Raw genomic sequence first — 26,278 nt, 5'->3', positions numbered from 1 at the left:
CGACAGGGAAGAGTTATAGATGGAAACATCTCCATTTTCAGAAGCTGGAGGTGTGTGCAGGGGAGCTCCCTGGCCACAGAGCTGCTGAATTCTCCTTTCTGATGCCGTGATTAGGATGAGGAACCTCCTGCTTCCATTTCCTGAGAACAGTTTGTTAGTTTCCAAATAACACTGTAGCTTAGAGAAGTTTTCAATCAAAGGTAGCAACTGCTTCATGAGATCGAAGAGGAATATTCTTTTTTTTTTTTTGTGGTGAAAACACACACAACACAACATATACCATTTCAGCAATTTCTACATGTATAATTCAGTGACATTGGTTGCATCCTTCAAGCTGTGCCACCTTTCTCGAGAACCTTTTCCAAATTATTTCACCATCATTAATACAAAGTCACTGCCCCGCTCAGCTTCTCATCTGTCCTTTTGAGTTGCTGTTGTCAGTTTGATCACGTGGAGGTAACTCTTTAAGAGTAATGCTCAAGGCAGACTTCCTTTTCTAATTAGGCTAAACTTTCAAAGATGGCTTCAGGGGATAGTTTCAGTTCAAGGCTTACAGATTTCCTCAGGGTAATAGTTTCAGGTGGTCAATGGCTCCGGAAAGTCTGGATTCCATGAGACTTGGAAAGCGCAGGAATATTCTTGCTGAAAATTCAGAGCATAAATTGGCTCCATTTGTTTTATTTGGGTGGAAAGTTGTTGTCTGGAATATCATTTTTCCTGAGGGGTCCTTTCCCATCTGATAAATAAAAGCCAGGCAGTAGCATTTATGAGCACTTGATTTTTTATTACATTTTGGGGCCTGGGTCTAGGCAAGGTCCTGTATTCTTTCCTTCTCCTAGCCCAGTGGACTCCGTGGGTGGTACAAACGGTTAACTTGCTCAGCTGCTAACCAAAACATTGGCAGTATGAGTCCACCCAGAAATGCCTCAGAAGAAAGGGCTGGTGATCTACTTCTGAAAAATTAACCATTGAAAGCCCTGTGGAGCATAGTCCGACTCGGACACACATGGGGTAGCCATGAGTCAGCGGCCACTGGTTTTTATGACAGCGGTTTTCAGACTGCATCAGCCTCACCTGGGAACTTGTCAGACATGCGGATTCTCAGACCTAACCCCAGAGCTGCTGACTGGGAAACTCTGGGTAGGGCCTAGCAAGCTGTGCTTTAACAAGCCCCCCAGGTGGGTCTGATGCAAGGTCAGAGTGAAGAACCACAGCCCTGTGACGGCTTGCTGTCTCTCACCGGGCTTTGTCATCCCCACATTCTGGCGACTTAGCTGCTGCTTGTGGTCCTGGGTCGCTGAACTCGGGCTTACTCAGAAGACGCGATCATGTCCCACTAAATGGAGATGATATGCACCTTACTCACTGGCTCTTGTGAAGACTAAACCACCCAAAAAACCTGTTGCTGTCGAGCCGGTTCCAGCTCATGGCCGCCCCATGTGACAGAGTAGAACTGCACTCCATGGGGTTTTCTTGGCTGTAATCCTTACAGAGGCAGGTCTTCAGACCTTTCTGTGCGGTGCCAGAGGGTGAGTTTGAACAGCAAACCTTTAGGGTGGTCAAAAAAAAAAAAAAGTAGACAAGTGCAAACCCGTAGTGCCACCCAGGGACCTTTTTGCCAAGGCTAAATGACGTGTAATGGCTCTCAAAGCATGTTTAAACTGTGAAAGGCACCCTCCAAATATGAGGAGAACCCCAGGGAGTTCTCAGCTGAGAGGAGTTGGAGACTCTGAGTGCCCGCGTAGCTTTTCCATGCGGGGCCAGCTGGGGTGGGCCTGGCCTCCAGGCTGCACCAGACGCTTGGCCTGTCTGCTAAGTGGGGACTGTAGCTGGGTCGACTGAGAGCCTGTGACTGCTGTTGCTGTGTGGACTGTGCAGAGGGCCCCCTGGCCTTTGATTCCTGCCCAGGTCAGCATCTGCAAGAGATTTACTTAGACACAGCAAGGGCATCTAGTGCGGCGTGGGGTAGTGGGCAAATCCTGTTTGCTTCTTAAAGCTTTGGTCCCTGGTGAATGTGGGCCCCAGGATGTGAGCTGCCGACAGAACACATGGAGCTAGGTCTCTGTGGACTTGCATCTCAATGGCAGGACTGCTGTCTAAAGGTTCCATTGGGAGGGATTTTGTCTTTTTGCGTGTGTTTGTATATGACTGACTTCAACCCATTGTCCCGATTCCGACACATAGTGACCCTATAGGACAGAGTAAAACTGCCCTACTGGGTTTCCAAGGCTGCAGTCTTTATGGAAGCAGACTACTTCTTTCTCTCGTGGAGCAGCTGGTGGGTTCAAACTGCCAGCCTCTCGGTTAGCAGCCAAGCACCTAACCACGGTAGCACCAGGGCTCCTTTGTTCAGGAAGCTAACAGGACCTTAACTATTGTTAGCCGGCTGCTTCCCTTTCTGTGTTGCCGAGAAGGTAAAGCCATGTGCCTAGAGTCACACGTGACTTCATGGCTGACTTAGGGGGAAATGACTTAGCCCTCCCTTCACTGTGCCCAGTTTCTGTACCATCTGCCCAGTCCCTTCTCACAGTCACCCCTGGATGCCAGGGGTACCTCTGCCTTCAGAATAGAGAGAGAGGAAGAGGAGCAGAGAGGGAGCGCTGATAAACCTCACTTGAAAGATACTGATTTGTGGGCCAGCCTGGGGAGACACTGGCCACCTAAAACACTTTTTATGGGGAATACAGCCTTTCAGTATGGAGTCTGGCTGGCCTGTGTCCAATCTGCTTTGTCTCTGTGGGGCCTGGGTTGGTATATACAGTGCATTTTCTAGGTACTGTGTCCTATGTTGTTGGGTGCCTTGAAGTTGATTCCGACTCATAGTGTAATGGATTGAATTGTGTTCCCCAAAAATATGTATCAGTTTGGCTGGGCCTTGATTCCTAGTATTCTGTGGTTGTCCTCCATTTTGTGATTGTAATTTTATGTTAAAAAGGGTTAGGGTGGGATTGTTACACCACCCTGGCTCAGGTCACCTCCCTGATCCAAGGTAAAGGGAGTTTCCCTGGGGTGTGGCCTGCACCACCTTTTATTTCTCAAGAGATGAAAGGAAAGCAGGCAGAGAGGGGGGACCTCATACCACCAAGAAAGCAGCACTGGGAGCAGAGTGTGTCCTTTGTACCCGGGGTCCCGGTGCCTGAGAAGCTTCTCAACCAGGGGAAGATTGAGGACAAGGACCTTCCTCTAGAGCCAACAGAGAGAGAGAGCCTTCCCTGGGAGCTGATGCCCTGAATTTGGACTTGTAACCTACTAACCCACTGCCGTCGAGTCGATTCCGACTCATAGTGACCCTATAGGACAGAGTAGAACTGCCCCATAGAGTTTCCTACTAGACTGTGAGAAAATAAATTTCTCTTTGTTAAAGCCATCCACTGATGGTATTTCTGTTACGGTCGCACTAGATAACTACGGACACATAGCGACTCAATGTGTCAGAGTAGGACTGCCCCGTAGGGTTTTCTAGGCTGTAATCTTTACTACTGGAGCAGATTGCTGCATAGGTTTGAACTGCCAAGCTTTGAGTTAGCAGCTTAGCATTTAATTGTTGAGCCACCCATGGGTCTGCTTAAATTGGTCTAAGAGGGTGTCTGTTTGATTAGAGTGCTAAAGACCTGTCAGTGAATGTAACATTTACTCCCACAGAAAACCAAAGTCATCTTTGTGTGTCTGCTCTTTCCACAATGTGATCATCGCATGACAGGGTAGCCCGTCTGAAAGAATCTTTTTTTTCTTTATTAAATTGTGTGTGTGTGAAAATGTGGCTGCCCTGGTTTAGTAAGTTGATGTTTGGAACTGTGTGCTTTCTTAGGATCGAAACTTCTACAAAGGGATTATTCTTAAGGTGTTTGAGACCGCTGAAGAGTTAAAGTAGTGTCTTTGATTTAAAATGTGTTTTTTGAGTTTGGTCTTTTGAGTTCTCATGTGATTAAAGTTCAGATTCCTCACTAGCGTGTGATCATTTGGTAATCATTACCGAGTCTGCTTTCTTTCTCGAAAGATAATCTGTCTTATTTTTATAATCAGGAAAATTAGAAAACTTAATACATGCTTATTAGAGAAAAATTTATCTTATTTTAAAATTTCGATAGAGACCTCTTGGTTCTCCCCAGCTGCTTTTCCCCCAGTACCTTTTATTTTTCCTCTATTTCCTCATGACTGTCTTCTTTTATGTGAAATACATCATTTCTCATATACCATTTTAATTCCTTGTTTCTGTTTTATCTATCTCTGACTAACTATATGGAAACCCTGGTGGCGTAGTGGTTAAGTGCTATGGCTGCTAACCAAAGAGTCGGCAGTTCGAATCCGCCAGGCGCTCCTTGGAAACCCCATGGGGCAGTTCTACTCTGTCCTATAGGGTCGCTATGAGTCGGAATCGACTCGATGGCGCTGGTTTTTTTTGGTATATAGTTACCTTTGCCAGTGCTTGCCCTTTCTTTCTACTTAAAAAAAAAATTTATTGTGATTGTTGAGAATATACACAGCAAAACGTACACCATTTCAGCTGTTTCTACATGTTCAGTTCAGTGACAGATTACATTCTTTGAGTTGTACAGCTGTTCTGTTGCGGCTGTTACTTTGATCCCAGGTAGATAGTTCTTTAAGAGCATAATGCTCAAGACAGACAGTTTTGACCAGGTTAGCTAAACAATTGTTTGGTATTAAGAACACTTCAAGAGATATTTTTCGTTTAAGTTGTAAAGGTGACCTCAGGGCAGTAGTTTCAGGGATTCATTCAGCCCCCGTGGCTCCAGAAAGTCTGGATTCCATGAGAATTTGACATTCTGTTCTGCATTTTTCCCCTTCTGTTCAGGATTCTTCTATAGAATCTTCGATCAAATTGAGTAGTGGTAGTCAGGCAACATCCGGTTCTTCTGGTCTCATGGCAAAGGAGGCAGTTGTTCGTGGGGGCATTTTAGCCACACAACTCATATCCTCCTCCTATTCCTGACTCTCTTTCTTCCTCTGTTGCTCCAAGTGACTGGAGACCAAGTGTTTTGCCTTGGGCGGCCACTTGAAAGTTTTTAAAACTGCAGGCACTATGCAACAAACTGAGAGATAGAACAGAAGCACTAAACTAATGTTATTAGGCCCATTAAGCCAGTGTGCTTTATTTCTTCATGTAGGTTTATGTTTCTTTCTGATGTCCTTTCATTTCCACCTGAAGGGTTCCCTAAGTACTTTTCGTAGGGCAGGTCTGTTAGCTAATTCAGTTTTTTGGTTTTCTGGGAATGTCTTAATTTCTCCTTCATTTTGAAAGAGAGTTTCGTTGGGTATAGGAATCTTGATTGTCTTTCAGCACTTTGAGTATGTCATCCCACTGCCTTTTGGCCTCCATGGTTTCTGATGAAAAGTCAACTGTTAATCTTATTGTGTCCCTCATGTGAAGAGTTGCTTCTCTCGCTGCGTTCAAGATTCTCTGTCTTTCGACAGTTCAGTTTGATTATGACGTGTCTAGGTATGAATCTCTGAGTTGATCCTACTTGGATTTTGTTGAGTTCTTGAATGTTTTTCATCAAGTTTGGCCATTATTTTTTCAAATACTCTTCTTTGCCTTTCTCGCTTTCCTTTCCTTTTGGGACTTCTATTATGAGTATGGAAACCCTGGTGGTGTAGTGGTTAAGTGCTACAGCTGCTAACCAAAAGGTTGGCAGTTCGAATCCACCAGGTGCTCCTTGGAAACTCTATCAGGAAGTTCTGCTCTGTCCTATAGGGTCACTATGAGTCTGAATTGACTTGACGGCACTGGGTTATTATGAGTATGCTGGTATGCTTGATAGTATCCCAAGGTCTCTGAGGCCCTGTTCATTTTCCTTCATTTTTATTTTTGGTCCTCAGACTGGATAATTTCAATGAACCTATCTTTAAGATTGCTGATTCTTTTTTCTGCCAGCTCAAATCTACTGTTGAGCCCCTCCAGTGAAATTTTTAATTTTAGTTACTGAAATTGTCAACTCAGAATTCTTATTTGGTTCTCATAAAATAATTTCTATTTGTTTATTGATATTGATGAGACATTGTTCTCATACTTTCCTTTAGTTCTTTAGACATGATCTCCTTTAGTTCTTGGAATATATTTAAAATAGTTGATTTAAATTCTTTGTCTAGTAAGAATAACATCTGGTCTTCCTCAAGGACAGTTTATAGTGAATTTTTTTTTTTTTTATCCAGTATATGGACCATAGTTTCATGTTTCTTTGCATCTTTTCTATTTTTTTTTGTTGTTGGTAATTGGACATTTTAGATAATATAATATGGCAACTTGGGAAATCAGACCTTCCTCCCCAGTCTCAGGGTTTGTTTTTGCTTTTTGTTTGTTTACTGACTTAAAAAAAAAAAAAATTTCCCCATTACCAGCTTTCCTGTCCCCTCTGGCCTTCTCATTCTTGCCTTGGGGCTGGTGTGCCCCTTTAGTTTTGTTTTGTTTTATAGGCCTGTCAAATCTTTGGCTGATGGGTGAACTTCAAGAGTGACTTAATGACTGTTCTGAACTAACTCCATAAAGTCTATATTTTTTGTCATATATGGCTGTTGAAATCTCTGCTTGGTTAGCTTAATGGTCAGCTAATGACAAGACAAATACTTGTTTAAATGCCTGGAGCCTGTAAGTCTCTCAGTTGTTGAATGAGGAGCTCTCTCTGAATGTTGGTGCATGCCTTTATTGTTCAGCCAGACAGTTTATAACTTTGCCTTTGCTGTCATTTCCTGCTAGTGCAAAACCTCAAGGTCCAGCCTGAGGTGAGAGCTTAGTGTCTTCTCAGGCCATTCTTGAGGTTGTGCACCGTCCTGGGTATGCACATAGCCTTACACATGCATGTGACATTCTAGATACCCAGAAATATGTTAGAGCTTTTTAAAGCGCTACGTGAAAGTCTCTTTCCCCAGATTTTCCTTTTAAGCTTTTTAGTTAGCCTTTTGTTTGCCTCAACTATTTATCACTACCTCAGGAGGCTGCAGTTTTAAACAGTTGTTGCTGATTGTTTTTGACAAATAACTTGCCAAGGAAAAGGCTGTTTGCACTGAGCAAACTCTGGTTAATGTCAAATAAAGACAAGTCTTGTAAGTGGAGGTATTTTATTCTTTTAGATGATATTTTAAATGAAATTGTTTTCTTAATTTCCTTTTCAGACTGCTCATGGCAGAAACCCAGCTGATTTTGTGTGTTTATCCTGACCCTTGCCACTCTGCTGAATTCATTTATTAGCTCTGTTTACTTTCTTGTAGATTCTTTTTTTTTTTTCTTTCGTATATAGGATCACGTCATCTGTGAATAGATAATTTTATTTCTTTGTTCCCAGATGGATACTTTTTTTCTTTTTTTTGACTCATTGCTCTAACTAGAACTTTCAGTACAATAGTGAACAGCAGTAGTGAAAGCAGGCATCCTTGTCTTGTTCCTGATCTTAGGGAAAAGCACCTAGTTGTTCTCCATTGAGTGTGATGTTAGCTGAGGGTTTTTTTTTTTTAAGTTTCCTTTATCATGCTGAGGAATTTCCCTTATATTCCTAGTTTATAGAGTGTTTTTATCAAATGCCTCGTCCATATTGGTTGAGATGATCATGTAGTTCTTTTCCTTTGTATTATTAATGTGATGTATTACATTGATTTTTTAATGTTGAACCACCCTCGTATTCCTGGGGTAAATCTCACTTGGTCATGGTGTACAACCCTTTTACTATCTTGTTGGATTCAGCTGGGTAGTATTTCGTTGAGGTTTTTGCATCTATATTCATAAGTGGTATTGGTCTATAGGGTTCTTTTCTTGTGGTGTCTTCGTCTTGCTTTGATATCAGGGTAATGATGGTCTCAGAATCAATTAAGAAGTGTTGCTTCCTCTTTTATTTTTAAGGAAAAGTTTAAGAAGCGTTGGCATTAATTCATCATTAAATGTTTGGTGAATTCCCCAGTGAAGCCATATGGTCCAGGAATTTTTTGTTGTTGTTGAGGGGTTTTTGATTACTGATTCAAATCACTTGTTATGTTGAGATTTTTTATTTCTTCTTGAGTCAGTTTAGGTAGCTCATGTTTCTAGGAATTTGTCCATTTCATTGAAGTTATCTAATTTGTTGACATACAATCACTCATGGTGTTTTCTTATGATCCTTTTTATTTTCTGTTGGATCAGTTGTAATTTCCCCACTTTTGTTTCTAATTTTACGTATTTGCATCTTCTCTCTCCTTTTGCAAGTCTAGCCAAAGATTTGTTTATTTTACACTCACTGCTCACTTATCAGTCTGGCCAGGCTCCAAAGACCGGGTCGTTATGTGAAAATGGAGGATGACCATATTACATGACAAAATGGAGGATGACTGCATCATTACATAACTGCCATATTTAATCATTATATAACCACCAAATTACATCATTACAAAACTGTCAAATTACCTCATTGTGTAACTGCTGGCCCTGGTGGCGCAGTGGTTAAGAGCTTGACTGCTAACCAAAAGACTGGAAGTTTGAATCGAGCAGCTGTTCCTTGAAAACCCTATGGGACAGTTCTACTCTGTCCTGTAGGGTTGCAATGAGTTGGAATCTACTCGATGGCAATGGATTTTTTTTTTTCTTTATATATCTGTCGAACCACTGAGAATCATGGCCCAGCCAAGCTGACACATAACCATCACAGCCAGTGTTACTCTCACCTCACACCTCAGTGTTCGTTAACTGCCAGGCATACGTCATTAATGTGCAAAATAGTCGGGTAGTAGGTTTTTTACTATTGTCGTAAATGCAAAATTTTGGATAATGAGACAGTTGATAAGTGAGGAGTAGGTGTATTGATCTTTTCAAAGAACCAACTTGTAGTTTTGTTGATTGTCCCTATTTTTTTCTTTTTCTGTTTCATTTATTTTCACTCTGATCTTTGTTATTTCCTTCATTCTGGTAGTCTTGAACTTAGAGTGCTCTTCCTTTTCTGGTTCCTCAAGTTGTAAAATTAGGTTATTGATTTTGAGATCTTCTTTTTAAATGTAGGCATATGCATTTACCTCTGACCACTGCCTTTGCTGCATCCCATACGTTTTCGCATGTTGTATTTTCTTTTTCATTCAATTCTAATTATTTTCTGATTTTCTTTGATCTCTTCCTTAACCCATTGATTGTTTAATAGTATGTCGTTTAATTTCCATATACTTTAACATTTATTGAGACTTAGTTTATGACCTAGCATCTGGCCTATCCTGGAGAATGATAATGTGTGTACTAGAGAGGAATGTGTATTGTGCTGTTGTTGGGTGGAGTATTCTGTATATGTCATCATGAACTCCCTCAGTTTTTGTTTATTTGCAAATATCTTAAATCCATCCTCATCCTTAAAAACAGTTTTGCCAGCTATAGAATTCCTGGTTGACAGTTCTTTTAGCACTTTAAATATGTCATCCCACTGCCTTCTGGCCTCCAAGGTTTCTAAGGAGAAAGTGGCACTTAAAATCTTAGAGGATCCCATGTATGTGACAATGAAAAAATATTGTATTTTTGGTGAAAGTATACACAGCAAAACATGTTCCCAATTCAACAATTTATACATATAATATTCAGTGACATTGGTTACATTTTTTACATCGTGTCAGTGTTCTCATTATTTCCATTCTTTCTCATCCATGTTTTAGAGTAACTGTTGTCCATTTGGAAACCCTGGTGGTGTAGTGGTTAAGAGCTACAGCTGCTAACCAAGAGGTTGGCAGTTTGAATCCACCAGGCGCTTCTTGGAAGCTCTATGGGGCAGTTCTACCCTGTCCTATAGGGTCACTGTGAGTTGGAATCGACTCCACAGCTATGGGTTTGGTTTGGTTTGGCTTGGGTTGTTCATTTGGCCTCTGTATGCGACAGTTTACTTCTGTCTTGCTGCTTTCAGGATTCTCTCTTGATCTTTGGTTTCCGAGAGTTTGAGCTTATTGTGTTTATGTTGTGGATCTCTTTGTGTTTATCCTACTTGGAGTTCCTTGAGCTTCTTGGATTTGTAGATTTATGTCCTTCATCAAATTTGGAAAGTTTTCTGCCATTATTTCTTCAAATACACTTTCTGAGATTTTCATGATATTTATAGTAATTTCCTTGACGGTGTCTCACAATTCCATTAGGCTTTGCTCACTTTTCTTTATTCTCTTTTTTCCTTGTTTTTCCGACTCAGTAATTTTGATTGCCTTATCTTCTAGTTGCTGATTCTTTTCTCTGCTGGCACAAATCTGCTATTGATTACCTCCATTGAAGTTTTCATTTCAGTTATTATATTTTTCAGCTCCAGTGATTTTGTTTGCTTCTTTTCTATAGTGTCTATCTTTTAGTGAATATTCATGTTTTGTTTTCCTGATTTCCTTTCTTTGTCCATCATTTTCTCTAGTTCTTTGAGTATGTTTAATGTTGTTTTAAAGTCTTCTAGTCTGCTCATTATCTGGGCTTCCAAAGAGATGATTTCTTTCCTTTGTCTTGTTCTTTTGAATGGGCCATCATTTCCAGTTTCTTTATATGCCTTGTGTGATTTGCTTTTGAAACTGGGACATTGGAATATTACAATGTCTTAGCTCTGAGCACACGTATAGCTTCCTCAACTCCCTATACGTAGTGTTTTTTTAGGAAAGTGTTACTTTCTGCAAGAATCTCTCCCTCTGGGTTCTCCTTCAGCTGTTAGGAGTTAACTGTCTGCTTTAGTTGCACCATTTAGTCCCGGAAGATTAAGGGCAGTCATAGTCTTCAGTCATTGCTGACCACTACCTCCCCTGCCCTGTGTGGCCAATTGAAGCTTCAGTCCTTTAGACAGACCCCAGACAGATGAGAACACACACACTGAACAGCCTGCCTTCAGTGTCTGCCATGCTCACTCCAGAGCCAGAGATCGCGGTCCTGCTCTGAGAATGCAGATTGTGGTCCACCACCACTGTAGCAGCAGCCATCGAGCTGGGAGAGGGAGGTGCAGAGACAGTATCATTTAAAAGTTGCCTTTTTATTGTTTCAACATGTGGTTAGTTGTTGTAACCGTCAGCTTGCTTTCCAGTGTTTTTACAGAGTTGTGTTTGCAGATTTCTAGTTGCTTTCCTTGGTCATCATGGGGGAGGTGGGCTGTCTGGGCCATAGACCTGCTTACACTGCTATTTCCTGGAAGTCAAAACTTTAATTGGGTTCTTATCTTTTTTGCTCTTTAATTGAGTTGTAAAAGTTCTTTGTATATTCTAGGTACAGGTCCCTCATCAGATACGTGAGTTGCAAGTATTTTCCCTGTGAAAGCTAGTTTTCCCCCCAGTATCTTTTTAGTGTTATTACTTTCTGTTTTTCTATGTGTTCTGTACTCTAGTTAAATACTCTTCCCCAGAGATGCTATGTTTTTCCCTCCTGAAAACAGAATGGAGATTCAGAAAACATTCAGCAAACACTCCTTAAGCCCTTACGATGTGGCAGGCACTTCTAGCAGCTGGAGTGCATTAGTGAACTGAAGAGCCTAATCCCTGCGCTCTTGGATTAGTGCATAAATCTTCACTTCCTTTCTCTGATTCTGAGAGTAGTATTAAATTTAGGGCATGATTCACATTCTCCCTAGAGTTTAGATGTTAACACATGTTAACCTTTCTGGATTGTGCCTGGCTGTGGTGGGTACTGAGTAGCTGTGTGCTGAATGGATAAATTACTGAGCTCAGCAGCCCTGTCTTATTCGTCACTGGATTCTCTGGAGTAGGCACTTAATAAGTGTTGTTGGTTTACTGACTGAAGATAGTTGTAATCCCCAAAGAGTCTGTGTTAACACAGTTCTGAGGCTGTTGGAGTATTTTCACATGGAGAGGAGCTGGGCTTCTGGGGTGACTAGGGAGAACAGAGTAGTGGTCTCCACACATTTGACTTTAAAAAATATTGGGGACTTCTCACATATGCACATAGACATGCAGTCACACACACACAAATAGTCATATATGTATAGATATATGCACTCATACACAAATACACATGTATGCACATATACATACACATACACACTCACATATACATATACACACATACTCATGTACACATGCTGTCATATACACACATATATACATACTCATGTACACACGCTGTCATATACACACATATATACATAGTCATGTACACACATACACTCATGTACACATACATACTCGCACATACACACTCATGTGCACACATGCTCACACAGCTCATACTCATGTGCACACACATATACTCACACACATACTTACATATATACATGCATGCACTCATGTGCACACCACAAGCCCGTTGCCATCTGACTCGTAGAGGGCCAGCAAAAAAGAAGAAGGCACTCAACAAGATGAATTGACACAGTGGCTACAAGAATGGGCTCAAGCATAACAACGATTGTGAAGTTGGCGCAGAACTGGGCAGTGCTTCGTTCTGTTGTACATAGAGGTGCTATGCGCACACGTGTACTCACACATACTTCTGTAGACACACACACATTCACACATACATACACTCATACTTACAAACTTGCACATGCACATGATCAAGTACACACTTATGCACATACATACACAGTTATACCGAAAAAACCAAACCCAGTGCTGTCGAGTCGATTCTGACTCATAGTGACCCTGTAGGACAGAGTAGAACTGCCCCACAGAGTTTCCAAGGAGCGCCTGGCAGATTTGAACTGCCCACCCTTTCGTTAGCAGCCATAGCACTTAACCACTATGCCACCAGGGTTTCCACACACTTATAGGCACAGTCATATATACACTTATGCACACAGCCACACACATATGTACATACACACTTATATATACACATACACACTTACGTGCATACGTACACACAGATAGACACAGACACATGCATACACGTCCATCTAATACATATTTTTTATGTGCCTGTGGTAGTATGTTATGTACGGTATACTAATGCCAGGAGACTATAAATTAAGGAAGAGATAAAAGACATAAACAGAATTTCTATTATTTTCTCCCTGAAATCCCCTGGACTGTTTTGACATGAGGCTCCACAATCCTAACTTGGAGAGCACTCCTTTAGGGCACATAGTATTTAATTTTTATGTGGCATTTTTGTGCAGCCTTTGGAGGTTCCCAAGTAAACTAAGGCCTTAGTTGCTTTCTTTAGCTCTGAGGTTAGTGAAGGATAGCTACATTTTAAACCCCAAAATGCTGAGTAATTTCACAGATGAAAATAATCTAGTTGTTCATATATGTTTCAGAGTGTAAATCAGAATCTTAGCCCAATGCATGAAAAATTACATTAAGAAGTAAATCATAAAAAGTAATACAGCCATATTGTAGACAATTTGGAAAATAGACAAAAGAAATCTCTACTTCATTGTACTTATTTGTAGCAAAGTTAATTGGAATATGACTTTTTTCCCCTTTGGGATATCTTGTCTTCATTTTTTTTTTTTTAAACTGCAAACATTTCCTTTTCTTCTTTAGTAATCTCCTTGTACTAAAAACCAAACTGACATTTTAGCATGATTTTCTATTTTTTATTGTGATGAAAATATACACCAAAACATTGGTTGAGTCAACAATTTGATTTCCTTGTTTTTTGCAAGCTCTCTGGCATGAAATCCTTCTGAACTGTCTTTTGCTGATTTGTGAATGGGTACATAAAACATGTGGGTGATTCTTATTCATAAAGGAAGCTGCTGTTGGAGGGTTTAATTCTTTCCATGATTCGGAATCCCAGGTGTGAACAGGCATGTAGGTTTTTAAAAACTGAGAACGATTGTTATGGCAGATAAAAGTTATATGTTGGTTGTAGGAACAGTGGGGCAATAGAGACAGTCGTATAGTCCTTCCTTTGCCTTTGGGAACCGTGGCGGCACAGTGGTTAAGTGCTAGGGCTGCTAACCAAAAGGTTGGTTGGCAGTTCGAATCTACCAGGTGCTCCTTGAAAACTCTATGGGGCAGTTGTACTCTGTCCTATAGGGTTGCTATGAGTTGGATCAACTAGACAGCAACGCGTTTGGTTTTTTGGTCTTCCTTTCCCTTTAGCCCCTTCTCTCGACTGTAGAGAAGACACATTTTTGCACGTAATTTGCAAATGTTCACTTTTGTCCCTTCCCCAAACTGAAGATGAGATTTCCCTTGGTCACGGAAATGTGGGTGTGTTTGCTGATGCCCGAGCGGGGGCCTAGCAGGGCAGCGATTCCTGTGGGCAGGAGTGGACGAGTGTGTGGAATGTGGCACGCGGGGGACGGACTGCCCACTTGGTGGGTCCGTGTGCTGAGCTCGCTTATCCTAACGGACAGCTGGTTCTGTCGGGCGCGTGCTCGCCTTCTCCCCTGCAGACATACCCACGCCCCCAGGGACCGAGCCGACGGACCCCGAGCCCACTCGGATGCAGATGCTGCAAGGGAACCCGCTGCTGCTGTCGTACAGCCTGCAGGAGCTGCTGGCCCGTGACACCGTGCAGGTGGAGGTCATCCCCGAGAAGAAGGGTCTCTTCCTGAAACATGTGGAGTATGAGGTTTCCAGCCAGGTAACAGGCAGTGTGTGTGTATACGGGGAAGGGGTCGGGGGGCGAGGACCAAAGGGACAAGTCCCAGGGCAGAGGAGAGAGTCTGCGTGCTTGGCTGAAAGTGAGATCCAAAACTTGAAGGCAGAGAGTCGAGCTGTCCAACAGACTTTTCCCTAATGTGCTGTTACTGTGTCTTATTCTAGCTCAGCCTTGTCCCTGACTAGTCCAGCCTGCCTTCCCCATAACCGTGGCTCTGGTTTTGGGACTCGTGTACAGCCTGTCTGCAGATCACAGACCCCACACACAAGGTGGCCTAGCAGGAGTTTTGCAGTATTGGAAATCCCTAGGATTAGCACGTGGACTCCAAATAGTTAATTACATTTTGGAGGCAGAATTGGCAGACGACCAACTACTCCCCTTTAATACTGCTGCCTCCCATGTCGTGGGAGTCCCTGGGTGGTGCACACAGTTAATGCACTTGGCTGCCAAACAAAAGGTTGGGGGTTCAAGTCCACTGAGAGGCACCTTGGAAGAAAGATCTGGTGATCTGCTTGCAAAGAATCAGCCACTGAAAACCCTACAGAACACAGTTCTCTTCTGACACACACGGGGCCACTGTGAGTTGGAGTTGACTCAAAGGCATCTGGTTCGACTAGAATGCGAATCTTGTGGCATCTGTGCCTTTTTCAGTGATAGGCCTCAAGGTCGAACCTGTAGGCAGTTTTATTTGAGTGAGATATCTGCTTGGTTTCAGTGCTGGCTCTGGCCTTAGACAGGTGGGTTTATTTCAGCAGTACCGATGCTGTGTTAGCATTATTTGAAAGTATACGTTGAGGACCTACCCTGAAATAAACAATACATTATTCTTATGTGCTGCCTTTTAAGGCTGCCCACCTTGTTGTTCTTGCTAGCTGCCATTGAGTCAATTTCGACTCATGGGGACCCCAGTGTGTTACAGAGTAGAACTGCTCCATAGGGTTTTCTTGGCTGTGATCTTTACAGAAGCAGATTGCCAGGCCACTCTTCCGTGGGACTGCTGGGTGGGTTCAAACCAAGTGCAAAATGTTTTGTGCCACCCAGGGACCTTCAGGTGCCCACCTTAAAAAAAAAAAAGCAGGTGAAAACTCCTGTAAGAGTCTTGTCTTTTTCAAAAGATCCACGATGTCAGATAGTTAAACATGAAAATAAGAGCAATACAAAGTTTAAAAGATGTATTACCAAACACTGAGGAGTTACAGGTGTTCTCCTTTTGGTGCGAGAATAGGCATTTGGTGATATTACTTAGTGGGGGAAGAGGAGGCGAGGGGAAGTAATGAGCCACAGTGGTTTCTGACGTCAGCCCCCTTCTCCCGGCAGCGCTTCCAGTCATCTGTGTACAGACGGTACAACGACTTCGTGGTCTTCCATGAGATGCTGTTACACAAGTTCCCGTATCGCATGGTGCCAGCCCTCCCCCCCAAGAGGATGCTGGGAGGTAAGGCCATTTGCTGCAGGCCCTGGCATTTGGGATGAACACCCTGCAGGGTGCTGAGATCTTGACTCAGTGGTAGATCCCATTGTAGACCAGGTGCCATCCTGGCTCACCGCCAGCCCTCTGCCTTTCTCCTGGACACAGTGAAGACAGGTGGGGTCTGCAGTGCTCTACCGCCCCGGTCCCTCCCGGGGTCAGCTGTGACCTAGAGCCCAGATCTGGTACGGGAAGGGAACTATCACCTGGCACCCTCCGTCCACCTTGACACCTGCTGTGTGAGGACATTCCCATTGTACAAGTGTGAGGAAAGTCACCCCACTTATGAGAGTACCTGGGGGAGTCGCTGGGTGTCCTTTCTGTCCCCGTGGCTGGCAGTTTGCCTGCTTTACAAAGTGATGCCACCTTAGTGTACTGCATGCAGGGAAGAGAACACAAATGTGAGGTGGGAAATCTAATCTGCTCTTCATCGCCTCACTGGAGAGGGCCTCGGGCTAGGTGAGAGGCTCAGAGATAAGCTGAGTCCCTTTTAGAATATTCTGTCTCTCTCAGTTTTCAAGCACACAGACTCCCATTGACTCTCTCTCCCACGACCTTTTTCTCAAATTCTGGATAAAACTGCATGCTTTGGTAAGTGCCCAAAGCTGACAAATGGATTGGCCGCCATTTTCCCAGCAATCCCAAAGTAACTGTGCCCTGGAATGGGGAGATAGCTTGAGATTTGAAATCATTTTCAGCATTCCAAATGCTCTTCAGATTGTATGTGAATCCTTTTGCCTCTTCTGTCACTGGTTCCTGATAAGTTCAGAATCTAGGGAATCTTAGAGTTTTCTCCTCGTACCAGGTGAGCACTGTGGGATACCGTTCATATCCCATGGAAGGGCAGACAATCCTAAGGGCAGCAGACCTCTGAACATGTGTGGGGGCAGATGAACGGTCACTTGGCTCAGGCACCAGAGTGTATTGAGGGTGGTCAGCATCTAGCACCTGGAGACAGTGCATGCATGCAAACACTTAATCGTGCTATTAGGAGCCCTGGTGGCACAACAGTTGAGCTCTCAGCTGCTAACCAAGAGGTTGTTGGTTTGAACCTACCCAGTGACTCCATGGGGAAAAAAGACCAGGTGATCTGCTCCTGTAAAGATTACAGCCTAGGGACCCCTATGGGGCAGTTCTAGTCTATCACATTGGGTCGCTAGGAGTTGGAATCAACTCGATGCACCTGACAATGGTCGAGCGGTTTAGCAGTTCTGAAAGTGCAGCCTGCCTTAGACAGGTGCCTGGAGGTCTTGAAGGAGGGGAGGGGGCCTCATCCAACTCTATTTTTCAGTAACTTATGAGTAGTATTTCATTAGGGGCCACTGAGCTTCTGTGAAGGGTGATGGAAAAATGTGGAAATGGATATGGTGATGCTTGAACGACTCGATAAACTTAATCAGTGTCACAGAATTGTACATGTGAAGGATGTCAAAATGGCAAATGTTTTGTTGCATATGTATTTTCCGCAATAGAGATATTAAAAAAAAAAAGTGTTTGAAATATATATCCTTAATGAATCAACATATACTTTTTTTTTCCCTTGAAGTGAAATGTTTAACCTGAATGTTGTTGTTGAGTGCTGTCAAGTCGGTTTCGACTCATAGCAACCCCATGTGACTGAGAAGAACTGCACCATAGGGTTTCCTAGGGATAATCTCTATAGGAGCAGATCACCAGGTCTTTCTCCCGTGGAGCGCTGGGTGACTTTTGGACTAACAGCTTTTTGGTTTGCAGCTGAGCATTTAACCACTGCCCCATCCAGGCACTCCTAATGTTGTTTTTGCTGTTAGGTGCCAAGCAGTTGATTTTGACTCGTGGAAACCCCATGTGACAGACTAGAACCTGTCCCATAGGGTTTTCTAGGCTGTAAGCTGTAGGGGAGCAGATTGCCAGGTCTTTCTTCTGCGGAGCCGCTGGGTGGGTTTGAACCACCAACTTTTTGGTTAGTAGCTAAGTGCTTAACCGTTGAGCCGCCAGGCTCCTTTAACCTGAATAAAAGCAACTCGTAGTTGGATCCATTACGAAGTGACTTACAGGTGATGTGAACGGGAAGACTGAGTTAATGTATGAGTGTAGGAGAACCCACTTGCTCATAGGGAGAAGGGCCGGAAAGGGGCCACAGAACATAGCTTTAAAGTAGCATCAAAGGTGGGAATCAAACTCGGTCCCAAGACTGTTGGTTAAAACCAGTAGGAGCCGTGTTTTCCCAGGGAGTTCCTGGCCGGCCAGGTTTGTGGGGGCAAGATGTGGAATGGGAGCTCTGTAGCCTTCTCCTCTGCCCTCTCTTTGGATGGTCTGTCTTCTGGCAGTATCGCAACCCGAGTCCTTCCCTAGCTTGTGTGTGGCGCTGTGAGCTCTGTCCCTGAAATGCTTCCCCGGCACCATCTCAGGGTGGAAGATGTCAGACCCCAAGCGGGGGCCTCTCTCCTGGCCTGTGTGTGGTGACCTGTTTTCTTAGTTACCTAGTGCTGCTATCACAGAAATACAAGTGGGTGGCTTTAACAAACAGACATTTATTTTCTCACTGTTCAGGAGGCTAGAAGTCCAAAATCAGGGCACTGGCTCTAGGGAAAGTCTCTCTGTCAGCTCTGGGGGAAGTTCATTAACTCTTCAGCTTCTGTTCCTTGGCTCCTTGGTGATCTTCTTGTGGCAGGGTGTTTATCTTCCCCCATCTCTGCTGGTTTGCTTGGTTGCTTGCTCAATCTGCTCTTTTATAGCTCAAAGGAGATTGATTTAAGACACACCCTACACTAATACTGCTCTAGTAACTCCCAGATGGGATTACAACCACAGGCCAGGATCCACAACACACATTTTTGGGGAACACAATTCAATCTGTAACATCCAGGCTCTTCCCTCAGCCGACAGAGAGTTCATTGAGGCCAGGAGGAGGGCGTTGAAGCGCTTCATCAACCTAGTGGCCCGGCATCCCCCCTTCTCTGAGGATGTGGTCCTGAAGCTGTTCCTGTCCTTCAGTGGTCCCGTGAGTATGACAAAAACCTGCGTCTCCTTCTGTCTGTGTGGTGGAGTCCGAGGTCCTTCCGGCTCTGATTTTCATTCTTAAATTTCCTTTCTACCTTCCTGCCTCGTTTCCCTTGTTTTGCTGCCCTGAAGGAATTTATTTTATATGTGACTGACGTACATAAGATCTATTTCCTTTCCAAATAGCAGGGGGCATATGATTTTTGAGACGTGACCTGGGGTTTGACTGTGCAGGGTTTTGCATATCCCTGTGGACATGGGTTGGCAGTACAGTCACAGTGGGGATTTAGAGCTAGCATACACAGCACTGCATAGGTTGGGAGGGCCCTTTGTGGTGCAAATGGTTTGCTCTGAACTACTAAGTGAAAGGTTGGCAGCTGAAACCCACCCAGTGGCACTGTGGGAGAAAGACCTGGTGACCTGCTCCCATAAAGCCAAGAAAACCCTATGGAGCAGTTCTGCTCTGTAACACATGGGGTTGCCATGGGTCAGAATTGACTTGACTGAAACTGGTTTGCTTTTTGTGTGGCTTAGAAGGTTTATGGAGGTTCTGGGCTCCAGATGCAAGTAAGTGTACTGAAAAAAAAAAGGACATCGACAAACCGCCATAGAGATTAGTGTTCTGGAGAGTAATATCTTCATGTACATTAAATTCAGTTAGAGCTCAACATGGCGACTTCCTTCTTCAATCTGCTGTCCCGTCACCTTAATGAGAGTCAGGCTGTTCTCCTGAGAAACTGAGGCTGAGCTCTTGTTCCTGGGTGAGGAGGGGGAGTCAGATGTTCATCTGTCAGAATCTGCCGGGCTCTATGTAGGGCCTGGGAGAGGGGGAGCTGGGGTTCTCTCCCTGTGAGTAGACCCTGGGCCCACTCACCGTAGGCTCTCAGGGGTTTGTAACCCCATCATGGGGGAGGGGGTGGAGGGATGGGGGTCCAGCAGCCAGTGCTTTGCCTGTGGAGTTGAGGTCCTGAGTTCTCCTCAGATATGGTGGGGACCCTTCCTGAGAGGCCACTTTGGGAACCTGGGATGGGACCCATGGCTTGCCGCCAACACCGCAGCACAAGCCACGCAGCATCAGCACCAGTCTTGCTTCCTGTTTTCTCCGTTTCCTGAGCGGCAGCAAGGCCTTTGACCTCTTTAAGATTAGCTGTCAATCTGTGACACCCTGGGGGCAGGTTGGGGGGACATCTGTCCTTCAGATCCCCTCCTGGACCCAGGTTAGATGTTCAGCAAATGCCTCTTACAGCCTGCCACCAAGGTCTTCCCTGGAGCAGAAGCCGGGGTCTTCTGAGCCCTAGGGGTGGACAGGCCCCTGCAGAACGGAGATCTTTATCGCCAGAAGAGGAATGTGGTTGGGCCTGTGAGTTGTGAGCCAGGAACAGATGGCAAGGAGCTAGGAGGGACGCAGGTGTGGCCCCCTTTGAGATACCATTATCTCTCTTGCTGAAGCAAGAGAATTTGGACTCTCTGAGGCATTTCTGAGATTCTAAAATTACTTCAGGCACAAACAGGTGCATGTTAGATCATTTGCTTGTATTTCCAGGTGGCTCCTAAGGGACCTCATTTAGGCTGGGCTTTGCCAAGGCACCCCTTTTGAGGGCTGTGGTGCCAGCTTCTCCCAGAGCGCCTGCCCTTTCTCTGCCCACCTGAGCTCCCAGTGTCGGGGACCCTTAGGCCCAGGATCTGCTCACAGGGTGAGAAAACCCCAGTTTCCCTCCTATGCCACACGTAGAGCCTGGCAGATTCTGATGGACAGGTGGACATCTGTGTGGAGCAGACAACTTGTCCCTGGTTTGCAGTGGGAGTTGCTGTGTTTCTGGGGAGCTGTCAGCTCCAGGGTTGGAGGTTTTGTAATGGTGACTATCATTAAGTCAGGCTTTCTGCCCCAAGACCACTCTGAAATTTAAGGTCAATGATAAGAAATCGAAACAGAAACAGTTAAGAGATGATGGGATACATGTGTGAAAGCATGGCGTTCTCTTGATGGCATCCTGCTTGTTACGGACTGATTGGCTCACGTCTGCTGTCTTGCTGATGGTGGAGCGTGAGGTGGTGGTGTCTCTCCCCTTGCAGGATGTGCAGAACAAGTTAAAGGAGTCAGCCCAGTGTGTCGGCGATGAGTTCCTGCACAGCAGACTGGCCACTCGAGCCAAGGTGTGTCTCTGAGGTTTGCGGTCACTTCTGCTCTTAGCCACAGCAACAGTAATTATACTAGTTTATATTTCTTGATCATTTATGTTACTTATTTTTTGTCGTTGTTGAGAATATACATGGGAGAACATGCACCAATTCAACGATTCCTACGTGTATAATTCATTGACATTGGTGACAGTCTTCGAGTTGTGCAACCATTCTCACCCTTTTCCAAATTGTTTCTCCCCCATTAACATAAACTTAGTGCCCCCCTGGGGTTCCTAGTTTTTCCAGTTGCTGTTGTCAATGTGATTCTGTGCAGATAATTTTTTCAAAGAGCACAATGCTGAAGGCATTCTTTACTAAATAAGCTAAACTATTTTTTGGTATAAAGCAGACTTCAGGGGATATTTTTGGTTTAAGGTTTAAAGTTATAGTTCATAATATTTATCTTGCCTACGCGGTGTGCCAGGAATATGCTAAGACCCATTGCATATTTTTCTCATTTAACCCTCACGGCTGTTCTGAAACGTAGGTGATGTTAGGCCCATTTTATGCATGAGGAAGCGGGCTCAGAGAAGCTATCCCAAGTTTGCCCAGATCCCAAGCTTCTGAGTAGCGGGGCCAGGTGTGAGCTGGGCTTGGAGGACCGTAGCCCACCATGCTCTTCCTGCCAGGGTGGGCTGCCTCCTGTGCTGCAGAACGGACGCGAGCTGGCATCACCGGCTTTTCAGACTTCAGGGGATTGATTTTTACGTCTATTTTTTAAATTATTTCATTTGGCCTGTCTTTTTTCAAAAAAGGATTAAGGTAGTTACTTAATAGTTTTGTTGTTTTTCTTTCCTTAAATTGCTTATCCACCCAGAAATAAAGAATTCTTTACCTCCGTTTTATTCCCTAACGCTTCCTATTCTGTAAGCATCGACAATTAGAGTAAGTTAGTATTAAAGCTTATAAGAACGTCCCTAGGTGGCTCAAACGGTTTACACTCAACTGTTAACCCAAAGGTTGGCGGTTCAAACCCACCCAGTGGCATCACAGAAGGAAAGGACTGGTGATCGGCTTCTGTAGAGATTACAGCCAAGAAAACGCTATGGAGCAGTTCTACTCTGTTAAGTGGGGTCGCTGTGACTTGGAATCGACTCAGTGGCAACCAGTAACAACAAAGCTTGAAAAACATTTTTGGGAATAAGTGAGGAATACAGGAGGCCCCTCTCACGTGGAGTGTCTTTGAGGAATTTACATTCATCATTTTGAGCTTGAAGAGTATTACCATTATTTGAGCTTTTTCTGACAGGCTCTACAGTTTGATGAGAGTCCCTGGGTGGTACAAACAATTACATGCTCTGCTGCTAACCTAAAGGTTGGAGGTTTGAGTCCACCCAGAGGTGCCTCGGAAGAAAGGCCTGGTGATCTCCTTCCAAAAAATTAGCCACTGAAAACCCCATGGAGCATACTCTGACACACATGGGGTTACTAGTACTGGTACCAGTTTGATCAAATTTTACGGAACACTATAGCCTTATTTTCGTGGAATCACTTAGTTTAGCATTTATGATGTATAAGTGATGGCAGACAAGAGGAGAAGCTCAGGGCAGACACTGGAGAGCAGGGAAGGGGACTCACAGGGTGGTCTGAACACGCTTTGGCTCTGCCGTTCAGGTAGGGAGAGTTGGTCACCGTTGGGGGGACTCACTGCTGTTTTCTGAGAGGCATTTCCAGTCTAGCAGCATTCAGTGTTATCTTTCCTTCTTATCCCGCCAGGACTTCCTCCCAGCCGACATCCAGGTCCAGTTTGCAGCAAGCCGGGAACTGATTCGAAACATCTACAACAGCTTCTATAAGCTCCGGGACCGGGCTGAGCGGATTGCTTCCAGGGCCATCGACAATGCTGCTGACCTCCTCATTTTTGGGAAGGAGTTAAGGCAGGTGGCCCTGCAGGTTCAGTGGGGCTTGGTTGATGGAGTGACATGGTAGCCTCAACAGGGGGCTCTGTCATATACAAAGATCACAGAGATGGCCCAGGACCAGGCGACATTTCATTCTGTCATACATAGGGTCATCAGGAGTCAGCACTGACTCACTGGCAGCAAACAACAACAACAACAGCAGGGGTTAGTTAGCTGGGGAAAGAATCTTTTCGGCTTTGGTTGTGGACTTGGAGCACAAAGTACATTTTACCGCTGTTGTCCGGTGCTGTCCTGTCAGTTTTCGACTCAGTGACCCCATGTGACAGAGTAGAACTGCCCTTTAGGGTTTTCTAGGCTGTAACCTTTACAGGAATAGGCTGCCTAGTCTTTTTCCTGTGGCTTCACTGGGTGGGTTCAAACTGCCCACCTTTTGGTTAGCAGCTGAGCATTTACCAGGGCTCCTTGCATTTTACTGTAAATAATATTCTGACCTATATCACTCCAAAAGGGGAAGAAAACGGGTCAGGCAAATTAATGATCACATGTAAAATAAAAAAGGTGGAGATTTTGGGGGTAATGAGGTGGAAAATGTTTAGGATTTGTTCGCCAGCCAGTTTCTTACACGGCATTTCTCTCATTGTCAGGATTAGACTCTAAAAAGAGAAAGGGCATTGAGAAGGATGGTCTGTTAATGCTTGCTTTCCCTGAAGGGGAGGCAGGGCTCCCAGCCCAGGACTCTGTGTTTTTCAGCTGCCTCAAGAATTGTACTTCTCATGCTCTGCTGTGTACTCACATGTCCTGGGGTCTTTCTGAAACGAGGAGTTGACTCCGTAGGTTCGGGGCAGGGCCTGGGACCCTGCATTTCTCATCGACTCCCAGGTTTTCCCACAGACCATCCCTCAGGTGAAGGTCCCTGGGTAGCGCAGATGTTTGCACTTGATTACCGAGCCTAAGGTTGGTGGTTTGAACCTACCCTGGCGCGCCACAGGAGAAAGGCCTGACAATCTGCTTCTGTAAAGATTGTTGTTTGTGGTGTGCTGTCAAGTTGATTCCGACTCTAGCAACCTCATGTGACATAGTAGAACTGCCCCATAGGGTTTCCAAGACTGTAATCTTTACGGGAGCAGTCCACTAGGTCTTTTTTCCACGGAGCTGCTGGGTGGGTTCTAACCGCCGACCTTTCATTGTGCTACCAGGGCTCCTGTCTGAAAAGATTACAGCCGTGAACGCCCTATGGAGCTTACTTCTACTCTAGCACCTGGGGTCACCATGGGTTGGAATTGACTCCACGGCAGTGGGTGCTCTTTCAGAAACGGGGGCTAGAAGGGAAGACGTGGAGGTGGCCTTAGGGTGGCGTGGTGTTTAGAGTGGACCGTTGGTGGCAGGGCTGTGTTATGAGCTTCAAGGCCTTTTTTTGTTTTCCCTAGTGCTCTAGGGTCTGACACGACCCCACTCCCCTCCTGGGCCTCTCTGAGCAGCAGCACATGGGGGTCCCTGAAGCAGGCGCTGAAAGGCCTGTCTGTGGAATTTGCACTGCTGGCTGACAAGGCCGCACAACAGGTGAGTGAGCCTGCTTTTGGTGTAGTTGCCCGAGGAATGTTCTCTACCTGGGTGTTTGCGAGGGTACCCTCCTTCCATCCACCTCAGCGAGCAGCTGTTTCCCGGGTCGGGACAGCACGTCCCCACCTGTTCCAGGTGACATCCTGAGAGGTGATTGCCAATGACAAAAACAAACTTCTTTCTGGCCTCCTGAGAGTGGAGTCTGCTGAGTTTAGGGGTTACAACTTGTCCTTGAAAACATGATCTCGGGATTTTCAGGCTCCTCCTGGGTTTTCCGCTCGCTGTCCTCCTCAGCTGTATTTGGCCGTGTGATCACTGACTCAGAGATAACGGGGTTCCCAGAGCCTGAGCGCCCCTTCCGTCCTTCACCCCAGATACCCAATTAACCTCAGGAAGTGCTGCTGCTGCTGTAGAGTGGGTGCTATTTTTAGGAACCGGCAGAGAATCTTGTCATCATTTGGGATTAATTTGAGGATACAGTGTTTATCACCACACTTAAAGGGTCAGCCAGGTGCTCCTATGTCCGGAAACTATTACATAATTGCCAGGGTGAGAGCTTGCTGCCTGATTCTTGGGGAAATGGCCTTTAAACTACAAGCAGGTAATTAAAAACATTAAAATTAGATTGCTTTTTAAGAGCTTGATGTCTGCCTGAAGCTCTGCGCCCCTCAGTGAATTGGTGTGGCCAGCTCACTGGGACCACAGGGACGCTGGCCGACCCTCCTTTTAGTGAAATGATGTGGCCAGTGTGTTGGGGGCCACAGGGATGCTGGCTGACCCACCCTTTTGTGAACTGATGCGGTCAGTTTGTAGGGGGCCACACGTCCCGATCACAGGGAATGCTGGCCGATCCACCTGCCGGGGACTTGGGGCCTTTTCACACTGGAGATTGGGGCTCAGGTGCCCATGACGTTTTTTAGTGCTGAAAAGGGAATTTGATCATTTGCTGGCTTGGCAAGTCCTGGGTTTCCTTCCTCTTCTGCTCCTGTGGTGCATGTCTTCACTTTAGTATCTGGATTTAGGGAGTGTTGGTGTGACTCTTAACTGGCATTGGGTCCTCTCCATCCCCAGGACTGTGAGAGCCACATCTCCAAGGCAGGGAGGGAGGATGGAGGGTGCAGTGATGGGGCCTGAGAGGACTGGAAAGGTAGATGCTTGGGGTGCTGTGACCTCCCTCAGGTGACTGGTCTCTGGCGATGCAGGTGAAACCTGGGGCTCTGTGGCTGGCCTGGGTGCTCCTGCAGCTTCCACGTAGAGTTACACAGTGTGACACCACTACAGCAACACGACCCTCTTGGCGTTAGAGGGAGTCAAGGACTATGTCCTGTACATCTTAAAGCTCTGATGAGTTTGGCCCAGAAAAGCTTGCGGTAAATTTCCATTTCATGAAAGACCTGGGCAGACAGTTTGGACCAAGTGGAGATTATCACAGCCGTAGAGAATGAATTCGGGCTTGAAATTTCTGATATGGATGTGAAAAAGTTAATGTGTCCATGAGAAATCATAGGTTACGTTGCAGAGAAGAAGGACATATATGAATAAAATATCCGGTCACCTCTCTTCTCTGAAAGAAGACTTCAGTTGACTCTGACGAATGTCTGGAAGTGAGAAGGCAGCCTGTATTGTTGCTGACTTTGACAGAGCAATTCTGCTGGGCTTGTATTTACGTCTTCCAAGTGTTTTACCCTTTGAAAATAAATCTATAAAACTAAACAAACAAATAAGGGGACCAACTAGGTCATTTGTAAACAT

The 26,278-nt window shown here is 45.0% G+C and overlaps 1 protein-coding gene across 8 annotated transcripts in view; it reads left to right on the top strand.

The window, feature by feature from the left end:
* Positions 1-26,278, top strand: part of SNX8 (sorting nexin 8) — a 60,205-nt gene that overhangs the window by 24,414 nt on the left and 9,513 nt on the right. For all 8 annotated transcript variants that reach the window (XM_049903092.1, XM_049903094.1, XM_049903093.1 and 5 more), the window contains 6 exons: positions 14,265-14,455; positions 15,791-15,908; positions 18,803-18,924; positions 20,997-21,077; positions 22,821-22,981; positions 24,394-24,526. In XM_049903092.1, the coding sequence (XP_049759049.1) occupies positions 14,265-14,455; positions 15,791-15,908; positions 18,803-18,924; positions 20,997-21,077; positions 22,821-22,981; positions 24,394-24,526 (806 nt within the window). The remainder of the gene's footprint in view (positions 1-14,264; positions 14,456-15,790; positions 15,909-18,802; positions 18,925-20,996; positions 21,078-22,820; positions 22,982-24,393; positions 24,527-26,278) is intronic.

This window comes from Elephas maximus, chromosome 12 (assembly GCF_024166365.1).
Source record: "Elephas maximus indicus isolate mEleMax1 chromosome 12, mEleMax1 primary haplotype, whole genome shotgun sequence".
In the NCBI taxonomy this organism is placed as follows: domain Eukaryota; kingdom Metazoa; phylum Chordata; class Mammalia; order Proboscidea; family Elephantidae; genus Elephas; species Elephas maximus.
Note: the sequence above shows the minus strand (reverse complement) of the source record. Positions and strands in the feature narration are given on the sequence as shown.